Raw genomic sequence first — 18,626 nt, 5'->3', positions numbered from 1 at the left:
TTTGGGAATTGAATTAAACTTTGCAGTATGTATAAAATTTACTCTTTTATACTGCTGAGAACGAGTCCCGAGTATACTTGGGCAAGTGTCTATGGGAATGCGTGTTACAGCAAAATCAGCCTGTCCTCAACAGGTTAATATCTATAGTGGATTTGAATAGACATTGTTTGGTGACTGCAATAAACAAGAGTTTCACAGACCATGACCATTCTGTCTTTGCTTTACAGTTTGGCTTATTCAAGAGAAGAATGATGTGAAACAGAAAGAAACTGTGCGCCACTGTCATAAACCCCTCCCCCCCCCCTCAAAAAAAAAAAAAAAAAAAAATTAACTGGAAAGTAAAATTCATTATGTAATATGTGGCTTATCTGAACACCGGTACAGGATTAATTTGACAAGTCTGTATTCACACAATTTTGGAACTGAATAGGCAAACTCTTTTTCCAGAAAAAAAGTTGTCATGTCAAATATGAACAGGAATTTAAAATAACCTTTCGCTGAACCCTCCAATTTCTATCAAACTCTCAGTGGAGAAGAGATCAGAGGTTGGTAGAGGCACATACCAAGGGTTTTAGGGGCAGGTGGCACAAAAAGTTACAAAGAACTGTTGATACGGACACGCCTGTTATCAAGTTTAGGCAATACCAGGGAAGTTGGGACAAACAGTTCTTTCAAAAAGTACAAGAAAAGAAGAAAACCAGGAATAAACAGGTCTTTTTAAAACTTGACAGGGGCTTGCTTGCATACATCATCACACAATCAATGATAAACAGCTATACTGCAAAGGTCAGGAGTACTTGCAGCTCCACTTTGACATGATCACCTTCAACAGAAACAGAAAGAAATCTTTGCTGGGCAAGTCACGATCTTCTAATTTTTTCTTTTTTATATACATTTTCAGAACTGAGCGACACCTTCCCATGAGGAAACAAATTACTGTGTCATTATGAAGGTCTAGTATACCAAACAATAGAAAATTGAAACTGAGGTCTTACACTGTAAATAATGCTTACAAGATTCTGTAGATACTACTATAAAAAATTCATGCAAAGGAAAAAAAAAATCATTCATTGCATGTGATATTAAGTATCTTCTGCCATTTTTGCATGGCAATGGTAAACAACGGTCCCATTGCAAAGGATTCAGACACATAATAATAAGAACAGTAACTCTGGGTAAACTGGCACATCAGTGACAATGTTCATAATCATCATCATTATCGTCATCATAATGAACATTGAACAACAGCATCATCATCCTCCTCATTACACTGTCGGCAGACAAACATGGTGACCTTACCAATAAAGAATGTCGTCAGGTTCGTGCCGTTCATAGCGAACCGTCTTGGCGATCTCTCGGATGGCTGGCTCCCGGAGTGACCTCAGGGCTTCTAGGTCGTGGAGATGTAAATAGATACACTGGAGGTCCTGCGAATAATACAGACCAGAGACAAATAACATTAGTGGAATTCATCACAGACTTTGAAAGAGACTAGCATTACAAAGTGGATCCTTTCCTCAGGACTCCAGACTGAGTTGCATCTATAAATTTTAGGTTCAGCTGCGCTGCACTTTATCATAAAGCAACTTCAGCATTCTCCACTGATACTATAACATAAAATTATCATTCGTACACTTCATGGATTACACAATGCGCCAAGATTTTATGAACTTCGCTCACATGAGGATAAGGGAGAACATTCCAATGATGTAAGGTTGTTTCTTGTCAAGCCACATAGAGATGATGATGTCCCCAACCTAAATGTCTGAATCTTTCAAAGTTCACGACATCCTGGATTCATTTCAGAAGAGCAAATCACAGTCCAATGGTGCTAGTATCTCCTAAATACGCTTGAAATGCCTTGAAAATACCATATCATCACTGCACGCCAGTAAGGGGTCAAGGCAATTGAATTTGACACGATCTAATCCTTTCAATTAGAGTATCTCCTCCACAAGCATCTTCTCAATTTTGTCACACACTCTGCCATGGAGCAGATAGCTAGCAGAGGCAATGGTATAACTCTGTATTGATGATAGGACCCAAGAACAACTTCTGACATGAAAAGGACATGGAAATCAACAAATGTTTGGCATGTCAAACTGAGTAGTGACTCATATCCCTAGGTTATTATACTGAAGAACAAAATAAATGGAAGTCTTATAGGGCAATGGTAGGAAGCATTCGCACTGTGCACAAAGAGTAACCTGAGATTTGTGAGAAATGTACCTCTGCAATCTCAGAATATAAACCGTATGCACTGATTATATTGAAATCCCTGCATGACAGGAATGATGTTGTGTGTGGACTATGGTGGCAAGACAGCACACATCACTGTACGATACAACGCTAAAACAATGGATGATAAGAAATCTTGTTCCCTGTCATACCCACTGGCAGAAACCGACAGTAAATGTGATGGACAGATGCTTTTCCATTTATTAGGATAGCTAAACAAAGAGTTAATGTGTGATTAAAATCTGTGACATACACACTTGAACATTCCTTCCCAACATTTGCCCTATTGTCTGTTAATTATGCCATCACTGTGACACATTGATCTAGTCACGCAAGACAGCTACAATGTCACTATCTCTTACGTTGTACATTTATGGCAATTGTTAATTAATCATGCACAAGACTAAATTCAGTCATGACATGACTTATTGCATATATCATGTAAGGAGGGCATCATTATTGATATTGTGGCAAAGCATAGGATGTACAAATATCAGGTCCTATCTAATTCTAAACAGAAATAAAAGATGAAATACAGTCCGAGCTGTCAAAACGAGCACCATACAGGCACTATTCACGATACTATTCACGGAATAGGTGATGTAATTGGCACGGTGATCAGCATACTGCTACACTTGTAGCGTACAAGGAGCCAGAGGTAAAGCTACATGTGTAGGTGTATCTGGCATGAGTAGCCTGGCATGCTAAACATCCCTCCCTTCTGAGTGCCAGTGTCACATTCTATTATCAGTCACGTTGATGAGTAACAGCATTCTATGTCTAATTACAGCACACAGCCCAGCCATTCAAGCCAAATTTACGACGCTGATACTCTGCACCTTCTTACTATCAGATTCATTATCTTTGCACAGTATGCTTACCTGCACACTGAAATTCTAGTCTTTTCTGTACTGTGTGTGCTGACAGATGAAGTGCAGTCGATTGTGACTTGTTGATGAAAGAAGTCGAATTATAATTGATTCTACCCAAAGTTACGTAATGTTGACCATTTTCATGACAGACCACATGTTTAAAAGTCTTTGTGCTTTACTGCAAGTTGTCCATTCCCACAATTTATCATTTAACAAAATAGATTACAGCATACTCTTATTTCTTAAAAAAAAAACACCAGGCATTTCTGGTGACTGAATTTTTAAAATGTCACTCCAAATTCATATGAGAGATACTCTCCATATTCTTCCAGTCCATGTTGATTCATAATGTTTGAAATCAGCGTACGACTGAAAGAAGAAGTGATGATATTGGTATTCTACGTGGCATCTATGTTAATCAGGATATCATCCAATCAAACAAACAAGATGCTCTGACGTCTGTAGTTCACATCCCACGCATAAGTATTTCTCTAGCTTCGTAAGATACTAACTTCCAACAAGAAAATTACATCACATAGACTGCAATACTAGCTGAATAACAGCGGAAGCAGCATCAATCGCTGATTTTACAACATCCTGTACACATGTACAGTTTGCATGAGTTCACGTCTTTGCGAAGAGCGTTCGCTGCTAATGAGCAATCAACCCGCATCTAGTCACCGAGGTTGACACCTTTGTTTTTCTGGTAATAGAGGACATTTGATACGTCAGTTGTTTACGCTTCTGGAGAAAACCTCCATTTTATGCTGGTATCCCAGCAGCATCGTAACAATACAAGAGAACTCCAGAAGAAATGGTATACTATACGGTCAGTCCTGGTATTACAGATCTGCATTATATGCCCTGATATACTGCAATTCATTGTACCACATTCAGCCACGCTCACTTACATGTGTAACTATATAGTACATTAAACCTCTCCAGAATTGAACATTTTACATGCATAAAGACTTGAAAAACAAGAAAGATCGCACAAATAATACTTTTTACTGATACTTACGCCAGGAGCACTCAGGGAAAGGTTTCAATGTGACGATGTGTCTTGATTGACAGTGAATCAAGATAAGAATGCCCCAACTTTGGGTCTACAAGACACCACGGACACCCTGTCAGCAAACTGCAAATCAGGCTTTCCTTCGGTTTGAAGGCTACAACTCTTTTCAAATTTAAACAAAAGCAAAAACCGAAACCCATCCTATTGCCTTCTCCTTCTCTCCTTTTTTGTTCTTGTTGGGTTATTTTCTCCCTTGCTCCCTCTCTCTCTTCTCTTTCTCTCTCTTCCTAAATCCTATAACTCTAAAACTGGTCACTTTTTCTCTCCTTCAACAAAGGGAGGATTTATGCTACATTTGCATGAAAATAACCATCTCTCAAAAGCCGCCTAAACTTTCAACCTCTAGTGAAATCCCTCAAGAGTTCTGCAGAACACTCTTACCATGAAGCCTGAAGGGGGAGTCCTACAGACTGGAGTAAGGGAAAACCGCAATGAAGGGCGGTTGATAGGATAAATGGACAGAAGGATTTGGAAGGAGAAATTTAACCCTTGGCTGTGGAGTTCCATGCATGAAGCACCAAGTCTTCATAAGCAGAGGGTTAACCATCCACACAGATATTTACTACATATCTCAGCATGACAGAAACACATTGGAAAGGGCATAAGAAATAGAGAACAAATGATAAAACAATACAATATTAAACCATAGAAATGGGATATGTTTCATTTTTCTTGAAAATCAATCATTATAGACGGATATGTTCTAACCCCCTTAAGGTCATCTTAATCACTTTCCTAAGTTTAACTCCATTTTTTACCTCTACTAACAATATTTAAAGTACAGCTGGGATGCTTTTGCACTGTGAAAGATACCCATCAGGCATCTCCGCCCTGTTCAAGATAAAAGTTGAATGAAGTTTGAGTGGGCGGGGCTCATGAATCAATCTAGACCTCATTAGGATTAGGACAGCAAAGGAAATGGTGTGAACCATAAAGCATCCATGCTGATGACAGCCCCTAGTAATATGTTGTGCAGCTCAAAAGATTTAGAGATTTCACAGCTATTGAACACTCACAATACGCCAGTTTGCCATCATCTCAGGCTTATTTACACAGGACTTAGCGCTGTACTGCTAGTTTGCTCCCTTTATCAAATTTCAGCTCATTTACATCAATTCTCCATTTTGCAGCTGAATGTATGCATTTTTCCACAGCAAATCTGTAGAAAACAAGACACACACAATCCCCACAGTTCTATTAATACTAGGTTTCTGTGGCAAGAGAAAATGGGATATTATTTTTAGGAAGCATTCAGGCATGCCATGGGCACATTATATTTTTTTTTAAAGAAAAACCTGCTAGTATGAAAGCTATGTAGTCAAGAAAAAATCTCAGTCAATGTATCATTCATTATGAATGCACATTTTTATAGCAATGTTTTCTCAAATGACAACCAATTTGGTAAGACAAACATGCATCACAACAAATCACAATTTTAGTCATTTCGAATGTTTGTATTATTTTATTTGGGAGGGGGGCTCTCTCACAAAGCACATTTTTGAATCTTTGTGAAGGCATATTGCTATTATAAAGACCCTTTTGCATACAAATATTCCAAACAGTTTTGTTCAAGTTATCTACAGGACATTCAACAAGCTATCCCTGATTCAGCTGTTGATTATACTATCAAATACTGGACTATTTTGGGATAACCTTTGTGTCATTGCTTTTGTTGTTCTTGAGAGGGGTATGTTGCGTCACTGTTGTTTACTGTTTAGCACTAATCAGCGTCAAACGGGAAGAAAATAGATTTACTGTTTCAATGCTTGGTTAGCCACATGTACACCTGTCTAATTCTTATCTTTCTCCGTCTCCCTCTCTCTCTATATGGGACACACACACATACACACACACATGAAACACACATACAACCACAAGCACAAACACACACACACACACACACACACACACATATACTCACATTCAAATATAACAGCCCCATCATGGTTGCATGGTTGAGAGTAGGAGACCATTTCTCATCATTCATTGACAATGTCACCATCTCCATCAATCATGGAAACAACATCCAGCCATCGGTGACTGGACCCACAAACAAACGAGCCTGCTTGATTTATCTGTGAGGGGCCCCCAAGACGGATGGCTCAGCTAAACACTCCACAAGAAGGGGAGAAGCATTCCTCCCCCTTTTCTTTTATCAGATACATCAGCACAACTCCACCCCTGTGCATACGGATACCTGAGATACCATGTTCATTTATACTGTACATACCACAATCATACTCACCACTACAATACATCTGGGTTGCCTACATCACAACCTATCGACCTTGTTTTATTGGTAACAAAATAACACACTTCATCAGATTGCATATGAATGCTATGCTGTCAAATTGCAGCTTTGAATATGAATGTGAATGCTCGATAACTTCCTTGTAGATACTGATCATACTGTATCCCCCCAAAAAACAAAAAACAAACAAAACAAACAAAACAAAATAAAACAAAACAAAACCCAGAAATTTCCAGAGTATGTGTACGTTACATTCTCTTTGAGTACATGTACCTACAATCCTCTTTTTATTTTCTCTCTCTCTTAAATACAAGGACATCAATCATAAGTTTAGTACATGCATGGATGGCCAAAATAATTGAGATCTACCATTCATGTTCTAATTTAACCTAGACAGTGACTGGTCTGACATAGATACCACAACTTAGACTGATTATATTTCGACCAGGGAATCAAATGGAAACTGTCTGCATAGAATGTATGAATACTACAAGGCACTCCGTACAAAAGATATTGTCAGAGCAAGTATTACTGCTCTCAATTCTCATCCTACAATGTAGCATTACGAGCACAAGTCTGTGATAACAAAGTGTTCAACAAACGAACCTTTTTATAGCAGATCCTGTTTGACACAAGAAGAACATCACTCTGGCTCTCAAACACAAGCTACATGTAATGTCTCCAATTAATGACTTCAGTTGACAATCTTCATGGAAATACACCGCAAGCGTAAACACATTTCCAGCTTTTTCTTATCTGGGATTTTCCCCACTGCAGCGAGAAACACCAAGCTTGTGGGATACACTGGAATTTGATCCTGTGCAGGATCAAACACAGTTTTTTTGGGGGGGTTTTCCAGTGTTCCCCTGGCCCCCCCCCCCCCCCCCCCCCCCATTATCCAAAACTATGATGTGTCAATAAAACCTTTGAGACATCTGTCAGATTTTGATTTATCAGTAATGCTGGGTAAAAGACAGAATTTGAGGTCAAAAGAGTGGTGTGAAGCAGGTCATGTGAAAATAACACAGCTACCCAGTAGGTCACGATTAACTCATTGTTCCCTACTCCAAGGTATACACTTTCTTCAAGAAATTTACACCCTCTCTCAGGAAAATGCAAATATTTTTCCAGTCCCTTTCCTATGACACTTAACAAAACTCTGCAAACAAAGTCAAGCTCTACTGGACTTTACACTGAATTAAAATCAATACTACCTCAAGAAATAATAACTCACAAATCACAATAAGCCCAAAATTTCATAAGCATACAGTTTTTTTGCAGTGATTTGTGCCACTGTCGCAACACAGAGCTGTCCCTTTAAACGATGAATTCCAAATGGTACAAATTAATACATGGGTATTGTCTGTGTGCTTCATCAATTGCACATTTCCCACTTGGGCATCCGCTATAACCATGTAGCGGATGTATCATGCACACACCACTTCCCTTCTACCATGGGATACACCATAGGCTACCACCAGTATCCAGAAGCCTAGGGATAATGAGAAAAACACACAAGGAAAAATCTTCATAATCTTCCCATCACAGATTAAAAACAATAAATATTTTAAATATCATACCCTCCCTATCATTTTTGTTGTGAATACAATTTTCTTACTTCATGAATCATGAATTAATATGAAAGCGGCAACTGTTTATACACGAAAGCCCAAATTCACAAAGGTAGATAAATTTAGCCCAAGGTTTGTGCAAATTTCTTCTGCGTAAATGCGCATGACAGATCATGTATGCCAACAAACATCCAATAATGACCACGCGTTGATACTCGTGCGTGAAAGGTACGCCTATTTCATGCCCGTTTTTAGTCCATAGACTAAATTTAAACCATGGATTTAATTTACACTACCCTTGTGATTTCGAGCCTAAGTTATTTTAAGCATTCCACACCTATTGTATAATTAGAACAAACAGTGTTGTTGGTGCTGAATGAACTGCTTGTGGCAAGAGCTACAAATAGCTGGTGCCAAATAAAGGTTACTTGCATATATTGAGTCTAGCCAAAGGCTTTATGTAAGATTCCTTCTAGTACACCTCATACACCACGAGCATGGTGTTTCTTCATCCCACCCACTCTGTATTCCTCAAATCCCCTATCAGTTTCACATCACCATGGGAACTAAAGGTCAATGGAAGAAATGAAACAATTATTATCATTTTCCCCTGCCTGTGCCAGTTAAAGGGATTGTATAGTTTTGGTTTGAAGACCTAATTTCAGGTTTCTAACATTTTTTTTTGTGAGATAATGAGAAACCTCTTATGAAATATGAAAGAGCATGTAATTCTATGAGGAATTCAACGTTTATTTAATGAAAATTGGTTTTGAAATGGCTGAGATATCCACAAAAGAACGATTCTAATAAAGTGTGGAACCCACACTTTATTACGAACGCCTTTTTTTTACTTTGTTTTTGGATGTTTCAGTCATTCCAAACCCAATTTTCATCAAATAAACTTTGAATTCCTCTTAATATGGTATGCTCTGAACTATATCCTAAGTGTTTTCTTGGTATCTCGCAAAAAAGTTATAGGCCCAATTCTCATCTCCACCGATACTGTACCATCCCTTTAAACCTATTTCCCTTTCAGTGAATTGTAAGCATTTTTAAACATGTCGTACTATAATAGTATCAGAGGACAGAAAATGCAAACACAAAAGCAACGGCCAAACAGGATACGGCCTTACCCCAAACAGGATACACAGCTATAGCATGCTTCTATTTCACTGTGTGTACTTTTTATTTTGTTTTACCTTATGGAATACAGTCTGGTACACGGTATGTACATGAATGTGTATCAAATGACAGGGGCATCTGCATATGGTTGTAATAATGTACACAGTATAAACAAATGCGTGATAACTACTGTATAATTTTTGTGAGGGCTTAATTTTCACGAATTTCGCGAATGACACTTGGATCGCAAATTTAATACCAAGCGAAAATGTCTTCATGCACTGTGTTAATAGAGCATTAATGTAAGCATCAGTTTCGATTCACGAAAACAACATCCCGCAAAAATGTCCATGACCTCGTTATTCGCGGAAATATCTGTACGCAAAAATAACAGCGTATAAAGTGAACAGAAGGTATGCATACTGAAAACACAACTCATTTTTAAACTTACAAGGGTATGTGGATGATGTAGACTATTTCCAGAAATGTCAGAGTCAGAGAGATGTGTGTGTGTGTGGGGGGGGGGGGGGGGGGGGAGGGAGGAGAGCTGACAGACACCATTTGAACTCCATGATGCCTTTGTTTGCAATTTGGTTTTTATTCCAATATTTTCCTCACAATATTGTATACAATGTAAACAGAATGAAGAGATGCAGACAAGAAGAATTAAGATATGTACCTTTCATATAACCCCATCAAAAACAATTTAGGATGTTCTAATGTTATGAGTGTGACCATCTCTCAGATCAACACACATACAAAGTGTAACCATGTACTGTAAATCTAGTAAGAACTACTGAATGCTACGTGAATTCCTGCCTAAGAAACTTCATTGGAGGGAGCAGGTAAATAAAATAGTTCAATACTAGGCTTGTAGAAGAAATATCCATGAATTTCATTACCTCACAACAATGGTCTATTGCATGGAGTTCTTTTGGCCTGAATAAGCCAGTCTATTGATGTACTGAAATCTATGAGCATTTCCAGCGAGGACCTACACTGTAGTAACAGGCTTGCAATTCACATGTTTCTAGCAAACATTTTTCAATACATTGAATTCAGTTTGTGTTATTTGCTTTGCTTTACCTGAAATGCCTCAGGCACACTTCCCAGGAGTCGGATACAACTTTGCTTATAAAAAGCACGGCAAATATGTGAACAGTTTAGTAAACCCATGGAATGTGATGAAAAATATTGAATTTTCTTTTTTTTTTTTCCCCTTCAGTGCTTGAACAGAAGACTTGCTGCCATCTCACAATGCTGTGAATCAACCTGTTTCTTTTAGGCTAAATGAAGACTTATTCACCTATGTTTGCTTTTAAAAACTCACGGCAATGAAATATCTAGAACATGGCTTTGATTTCTGTCAAGAGAAAAAAACAACAACAAGAAACAACTAATGACATTGACAGAAATTGTCAAGTGTTGTACTAACCTTTCAACTGTTTGTACATTTTAATGATATGGGCACGTTCAGCACTTTCGCACTTCTAAATCATCATCATGTTACATGTACATTCAACACTTGATATTGCTTAAAGACCCATATCATTATGATTCATGGAATGGGAAGGTGGGACTAGTTTGGGTATATCTGAGAATCCCAGTGACAAATTGTGTACAGCTTTATCACTGACCTCTATGTAAGTAAACACACATCCGAAGAATCTTGACTAGAGTCTACTTTTACCAACAAGCATGCATTTTTCGATGCACACATTCGCTGACATGGCTGACAGATGCTATTCATGGTTTCGAATGTACCCCAGTGGGCAGCGAATGAAGATGATTCAATCAGACTCCTAATGCTTCCTCACTCAAACAGGCCTACAATTATCAGGGTCATTGTATCAATAATAGTATAGAGCATTGGCCACTCGCATTCTCACATACTGTAATCGCAGGTATACTAGTATACAAATGATGCACAGGATAGAGTGTGTTAGTGAAGGTGCGGCGCGCTCGAGAGTATTGACAATGGTGCGACATGCACTTGCGCCTCGTGCATGTTTGCAACCGTTGTCAATACTCGAGAGTGCACCGCACCTTCACTAACACCACGAAATAATCCTGTGCATCATTTGTTTTATAAAATGAATCGAAAACTAACAGCATTATTCACGTACCTTTGTGGGTCAATACCAGTCAGCTACATGTAGCACTCGCTCAAAAGTCAAGATGTCCGAAGATGTTCGTCCCAAACATTTATGCACGTCGCACTCGGAAATCCCGCACATAAGTACTGTACGTACGTATAAGAGTATACGTACGCCACGTGTTATACACAAGAAAGGCCGCCGGCTGTTGTGGCAGCCCGCGGCCCGAACTAGAAGTTGTTTACAGGATTGACAGCGCGTATAGTAGCGCGTGACGCACTTGTAACAACTGATTGAGTGCGCACTGCTAGTGTAAACATTGTGACGTACGTCAGGCCAGGGAGGTGGAAGAGAGACTCTTCTTAGTGCATTTCCTAAGAAATTAATGCACGCACACGTGACTCACTTCAGCGCTTCCAATTGGCTACATTCTTGAACCCATTTTAAAATAGACTATAGCTACCATGTGATTGAATGTTATCAAAAATGTATGCGCAATGGTTGCAAGTGGGTGCATGTGGGAGCAAGTGATAAATTGCTCTACATAACATCACTTGCACCACATAATCATAATAGATCATCAACCCAGCAAAAGATTGCATAAATGTTGTTGTGTATAGAGTTGGGAGGTATTTCAGAAATTTAAAAAAAAGAAAAAAAAAAGTTGTTTTATGCAGTCCTATACTGTACCTCTGTTAACTGTCCATGTTGGGACCAAAGCCCATCTGGATAAGCGATTTGGCCAGACATGGGGAAAAACAAAGTTTATGTTCGTGTATTTGTCGCTGCTGACCCACCCAGTGGTAGCATGGTAGGTAGAGCTGCACCGCAACAGTGGTGTAATTTATGCTAGCCTATAAAAATCATAGTCCGTATTTTATGGGATCAAAACATTTCAACGTAAAAATTAATAATTATAATATGTTTCTGTTGGGAATATAATACCCCTTTCATAAACTCATCCTCCTATTATCCGCATAAGAATAATGCGGACAATTCAATAAAAAATGCGTTCACAAACTCTGAAAATAATCCGCATTATTTTTACGAGCGCCCGTCCTGAAAAAGGCGGATAATCGTCATGGTGACTGCACACCCCCCTTCTGCGGGAAAGACAGGTGACGTTTGACCGCACCCCGGCAATTATCCGCATTATTTGGGTTTGCGTTCATAAACTCAAAATCTCGTCCCGACGCTGCTATTATGCGGATAATAGAAGGGTCGAAATAATGCGCATTATTCTTTCCCCTCTCCGATTTTACGACCAAATGTTGCGGATATTATCCGCATTATTGAGTTTATGAAAGGGGTATCAGTGAATTGTGTCAGTTTTGCAGGAGTTTTTATCGAGTTTGAAATCACCTTTTTGTTTGTTTGTTTTGTTTTGTTTTTTGGGTCTTCACTGCATGAACAAATCTAGAAGATAGAGAAGTCCAGACAAGAGATGGCCACATAATCAAGGTTGACTGTATGTCTTTGAATACTTGGTCTTATTTGTCAGAGAGCAAAAACAAAGTTCTTGACTGGCAGTACCCTTTAACGCCCCCATGACTGATTAAAATACGGGTTACAGCAGTAGAAACACATTTTCTTTGTCAATACCTATCATCCATGATTTGGTTTTCACATCTAATTTGAGAAGCAACAAACATGTCACCATGAGTATCATAACAAGTACAAATTCACCGTGCTCAAATCCTGTTGTATAGTAAAATGCGTGGTGAACATGTAGAGCACTGTTCTTTCCCCTCGAGGTAGGGAAACTCGATCAGCACTTCTTTTTCCTTTATATACATCACTTTTTCTTCTTTCCCCCTCCGGTCTCTGCTGCTCCTGTCTCTGTCTCACGTTCGCATCTTCTTCAACACATCTCAATACTTGCATTCCTCAAGAGCAAGGGCAGTAGCACCTACGCGCTGACGCCATTACCAGCACTGCATCACCCCACCCCATCACATTTACCATTAACGTCATACCTGTCAAGCCTCAACACTAGGACACCTTTCCCCTTTTATAATTACCCAAATGCATACCAGACAATGCACACTTGTGGCTAATGAGCCCAACCAAAATGTAATATTGAACAGGAGAGACTTAGCAAAACACTCAGCTGGTGCGTGTGTTCCACTGACGTCTTTCATGTGTTGTTTAGCTTTCCTGATCTAAATCGGTTTTCTCTTTTTTTATTCTTCTACAAAAGACTTCATGTTTGGCGAGAGAAAACATACTCCGCTGTGGCTTGGCAGCCGTAAACAAGTTCGAAACATCTCCACGTAGATGCATATTTATTCCTTTAAAATTGGTGATATCGATTGAGCAGCAATGATTGCGGGTCTGTTATTGGTTAGCAGTTGTGCCTTGTGGTCAGACACATATGAAATAATACTGCACTACCCCTTATTGCTACATTGTACATGTACATTCTTAAAGAAAGAATTATACAATGCAATTGCACAGATTGGTGCATCAGAGGAGAAACAGGAAAACTAAGACTTTACAACTTGTGCAAAAGCACTGAACAAACTAAGATGGATCCAAATTGAATCACAATCATTCATGTTATGGTGTCAAGCGTATGCTGTGGTCACTACAAACCATTTCAACAATCAACTAATATCAAAGTCACGCATTTAAGCGTATCACAAAGATTCAGATATCCAAACATTTTCAGTTGCTTTTTTTATCCACAGAACTGCTTCCCATATTACATCATTAGGTTATTATAATTCTCTCTCATTCAAATAAAAATAATAAATAAAATTGTATTCACGTATAAATGCCCTACTAATCTTGCAGAAAAAGAAGAAGAAAGAGAAATCAAACATGTCCATGTAAAAAAATATATTAGGAAATGTAACTGAAGAGATAAACAAATTAATATATTTTCTCATTCAAAATGAATTATGTCCAAGTAAAATGTCAATGCCAGTGTAGCATCTTTAACAACAGGAATCCTTGCAGTCTACAGCCACTGTAGTAAGGAAGACCTCGGAGTCATCTACAGGCTGTATATCATCAAGTCTTTGATGTCAACTTTGTAATAATTCATGCCCTCCTCTCAACACGTTTGTTGGCAGTGTTAGGAGTCCTGGGATGATCCGTCACCTCCTGGGTGTGTAGAGTCCTGCAATGATCCCCAGCTGATCACATCTTAGTCTGGTCATCACCACGTCATTGGCTGTGTACTCGCCCTACCGATACATTACATGCTCACATTACATTAGCTTACTTCATCAGTTTTAAAATCAAATGAAGATTATTCCTCTGAACACATCTGTCATGGGACCAATCGTTATGTAAAATGTTGCCTGTCATGTCCGACAATCTTCAAGGGCATTAGATTTTGCTCTCTACATCATGAGGGAGGCACTGACGCACGGTTAATCTTTTATGTTTGCACTTGGTATAATCCCAGCGATGGTAAAGTACATTTGTAGCTGTGACACCTTTTCACTTCAGTTAGCATGAGAAAATGGGAACAATTAACTGAATTAATTGAAAAGCTGAAGGCCAGTTGTGTGTCATGGACGACATCATGTGAAAAGACTGTCCCGAGGGTTTTTAAAAACCATATCATATCCATCCATTAGCAGCATAACAACGGTTGACTGGTGAGCTGCTAAATGGAGATAGGCCTACATTGTACAGACAGTACCCAGTTTATCTGCTATGGATCTATTGTATTCATTGTCATACCCAGGTACATCATATCTACCTCCTTTGTCATACAAATTGTACAGTGCTATTTTAAATAGTCATCTACTACAGAAGAAATCTAGGAAAGATTATGCTGTGAAGGAAACATAATTTTGTCTTTACCTGAGAAAAAGTCTATTATTTATTCATTCCGTCTTATTTGTTCATATACATGAAACCAACTTAGGTTTCAGACACTTTCACATTGTTATTATCATGGCTGATAGTGTGTAGGCATATATCTTTTCGTCACTTTCATTTCCTTCCTATGAATGAACATTTGTCTCCATGCAAAATTGACAAATAACATTCCATCCTCACATATATCAGTTTTTAAAGTTTACATTAACTACATTTAGAAGGAAAGAAACAACCATGTTGATAACTTTCATAGAAACTACCAGGATAAATTATTTTTTATCACTTCCGAAACAAGATAACAAAATGTACAAAGACAGGAACAGCCTACATGTCAATTTTCATATTACTCACTGAATGCCCAAAATAAACGTGATGATGCTCTTTCCAGAGCAAGGAAAAGCAGAGAAGATATTGATACCCTTTTACAACCTGTCATGTATCTATTTCAAAAAGTATCCTTGGCCTCTACACTGCAGCATTGTATTCCAGTGGGTGCAGGCAGGGACAGTATTCTGATCCTTGTCATCATTGCCAAGAAGAATACAATGTCAAGTATTATTCATGTCTTTCATTCTCTATTCATTCCCACTTCTCTGCTTGCGGGGATCCAGGGAAGGTACAGAGATGCTGGAAGACAGAGGTGGGGGGTGGGGTGGGGGGGGGGGGGAGAAGGGGGAGAAGAAAGGGTGGGGGCAGGATGAGATCGGAGAGATGGGGAATGGTTTGAGCAGACGCTGCAATCATTCATACGTGGAGATGATTCACAGGAGAATGTGCAGCCAGCCTGTAATTCCACTCCCGTGTAACAAAAGGGGAGATCACTGCTACTGTCAAGACTGCCACGACAAAGACATCAGACCCTCTCTGTATTGACACTGCTAGTTCTAGACCACTTGGGTTCCTCACGGCTCTGCTGCTCCAGAATTACACGAAGCAGAACTAGAACCATGGGAGGTACATGTAGAGAGTGCTGCCTTGCCATCCACAAGACTTGCATAGATCTGCCACTCATATGTATCTTGAAGCTTGAGTAATTTCTTGCTTTTATATCACCAGAAGAGATGACAGAATATGTATGCATTATGTATGTATGCCTTGCACTATAATTGATGGTAATCATAACATGGTTGTGCAGCTCTATTTCATACATGCCCAAGATAGAGGAGACAACTGAACAATATCACATTATAATTCATCTATCACCCACAGACAATTTGAAAAGTCATACTACAAATCTGTAATTGATAGTTGTATCTCAAAACGTGAATGAAAATACAGCAATTTGTAAATACAAAGTACATAATTACATGTGTGCAATTGACCTTTATACAGAAAAAAATAAATGAATGAAATAGCATGCACACACAACAGATGTAAGTAATTAGGGAGTTCAATGTACATGCATACAGGTATGCCGTAATTAGGTGTGCAATTCAAAGACACCATACATCTCAGATGACTGAAGGCACAGACCACAGCTATGTCTGTGTATTTAATACTGTGTGCATCCCCGTTCATTCATCAAGCCACCTCAGCATGTTTACATAAGGTTGTATCATCACTGTTGACCATACATACATCACATTGAAGGTAAACTGCAGTGTCACCCCATGGGGTGCAATCAAGAGCTCTGATCATACCAATCACGGACTTTGATCTCATAGTTTGAACCCAAGATACAGTGCAGAGTGGTGCTGAAGTACTGTCAACTTCTAACATATTTTGCATGTCAACACAAGAATTACTCACACCGCAGCAGTTGGTATTCCAATTGACAAATTGAATGTGTTTGATTGACATAGGGAGGTTCTGGTATGTAGGTATTACAAACCTTTTGTTTATTTTCCTTTTCTTTCTTAATAATACAATAGTAATAGTGGCTATTCGTATAGCGCGACGGTCCACCATTTAACGCTCATGGCCCTTCAGAAAAAAACAAAATATATGCTACTTTATCTATTGAAAATTTGCTTTTGTTTCTAATGCTATCTTCAACAAAATATCCATAGGCCTAATCATTCTTAAAGCCCTTAGTCTCAGAAGTAAAAAACAAACAAAACAGTGATTATCCAATAAATTGTAAACAGGAGTTTCACAACTTTATGCGGTAAAACAAATAAACAAATTAATAAATGTGGATATCAATAAATTTTCTATGCCACAAAAGTTTGTATCATTTTCATAAAACTTTCATGGCTGCTGAGTTGATGTTTATGGCTCAAATGAGTTCTCCATGATGTTGTATATGGAAAAAAAACAAAAAACAAAAAAACTTACCGGACAATGTACTGTACATTTTTCATAGAAGAATCATTTCCAGGGCAATCTTTACATTCAGTAATGTTTCATACACTGTAAACATATCTTTGAAGTTCTCAATATCTAATCTCTATATACGCAGTTTGCAAGGATCATTTTTTGATGGATTAATTTCTAGACTGGCTGTGATGCTGATGAATGTGTCTGCACCTTAATACCTCATCAAATATTCATACTGCAAGAGCACACACCTACAAGGCTGTGGTATTTCAATAGCTTAATACTTTAAACAGCTGGAATACTTTTAAAAATCATTTGAGATTACCAATCTCAAATGACTATATGGTATACATGGATAGAGCAAAAACATCATGTAAACTATATCCTACATGTATTTCTGTAAAGGCTTATTTGCATCAATTTAGATGAAAATCATGTTTACAATATTCTCAATGAGATCCTGGTTGTTAGATGTCTGTTTTTAATTTTTTTTTTTTTCATGTGACAGCGAGGACACGACCCTGTTCACATCACACATTTCACCATATTCCTAAAGTCATGACATAATATGTAATATGTCACCAGGCATAACACATGATACGCAACAGCCAATTTATACGATGCAGCTGATGATTCAATAGGCAATATTTGTTGGTATTGGAAGGTACCCTGCAAAATATCCTCCTGGAACACATCCAACAGCTCATCCTTGTTCTTTTCTGTTTGTCTAAAGCCAATGGTGCATTTGACTGTTTTCTTCATTTCAAAGTCATACAAGCAGCCATACAGTTCAGAATATTTTTCTGTATGATCTTTAATGTCATAGCCTAAAATGTCTCTTTTATCTGCTTGCACACGAATCCTCCCTTGTGTAATTTTCTTCAGTCCATTAATGGAGTAAACAAGAAACTAAATCCTTCACAACAAATTGTCCTGGAGTTGTAACATTGTAGCAATGATGACTGTGAAGGCAAGGATCGAGATTATACTTGTAGCACATGAAGTACTCATGAAAGGAATGTTCTAATCTTGAGATAAAAACTCTATTGGAGGGAAAGACGTGAGGACAATACTGTCTTGTCTAATTTATAATCATATGTGTGTGATTGATATCATCCATTCACCAAAAAATAAAATATAAACTTGGCAGAAACAAATAACCCTATTATTATCTGATTTTGATAAAACTTGAAATATTTTGTTTCACTGACTATATAATTAAAGTTAACTTGAGTTAAAATGAACTGTCTTTATCAATATCAGACAGAACACAGAAAGCCTAAGTGTACAATGTACATTGTAGGT

The 18,626-nt window shown here is 38.3% G+C and overlaps 1 protein-coding gene across 1 annotated transcript in view; it reads right to left on the bottom strand.

Annotated features, from left to right (window-relative positions):
* The window catches only part of LOC140228740 (rap guanine nucleotide exchange factor 2-like), a 125,156-nt gene that overhangs the window by 84,283 nt on the left and 22,247 nt on the right, over positions 1–18,626 (bottom strand). The window contains exon 3 of the mRNA XM_072309021.1: positions 1,300–1,427. Within this exon, the coding sequence (XP_072165122.1) occupies positions 1,300–1,427 (128 nt within the window). The remainder of the gene's footprint in view (positions 1–1,299; positions 1,428–18,626) is intronic.

The sequence above is a fragment of the Diadema setosum genome, chromosome 5, assembly GCF_964275005.1.
Source record: "Diadema setosum chromosome 5, eeDiaSeto1, whole genome shotgun sequence".
Lineage (NCBI taxonomy): Eukaryota > Metazoa > Echinodermata > Echinoidea > Diadematoida > Diadematidae > Diadema > Diadema setosum.
The sequence above is the reverse complement of the archived record's forward strand: the minus strand, read 5'-3'. Positions and strand labels throughout refer to the sequence as shown.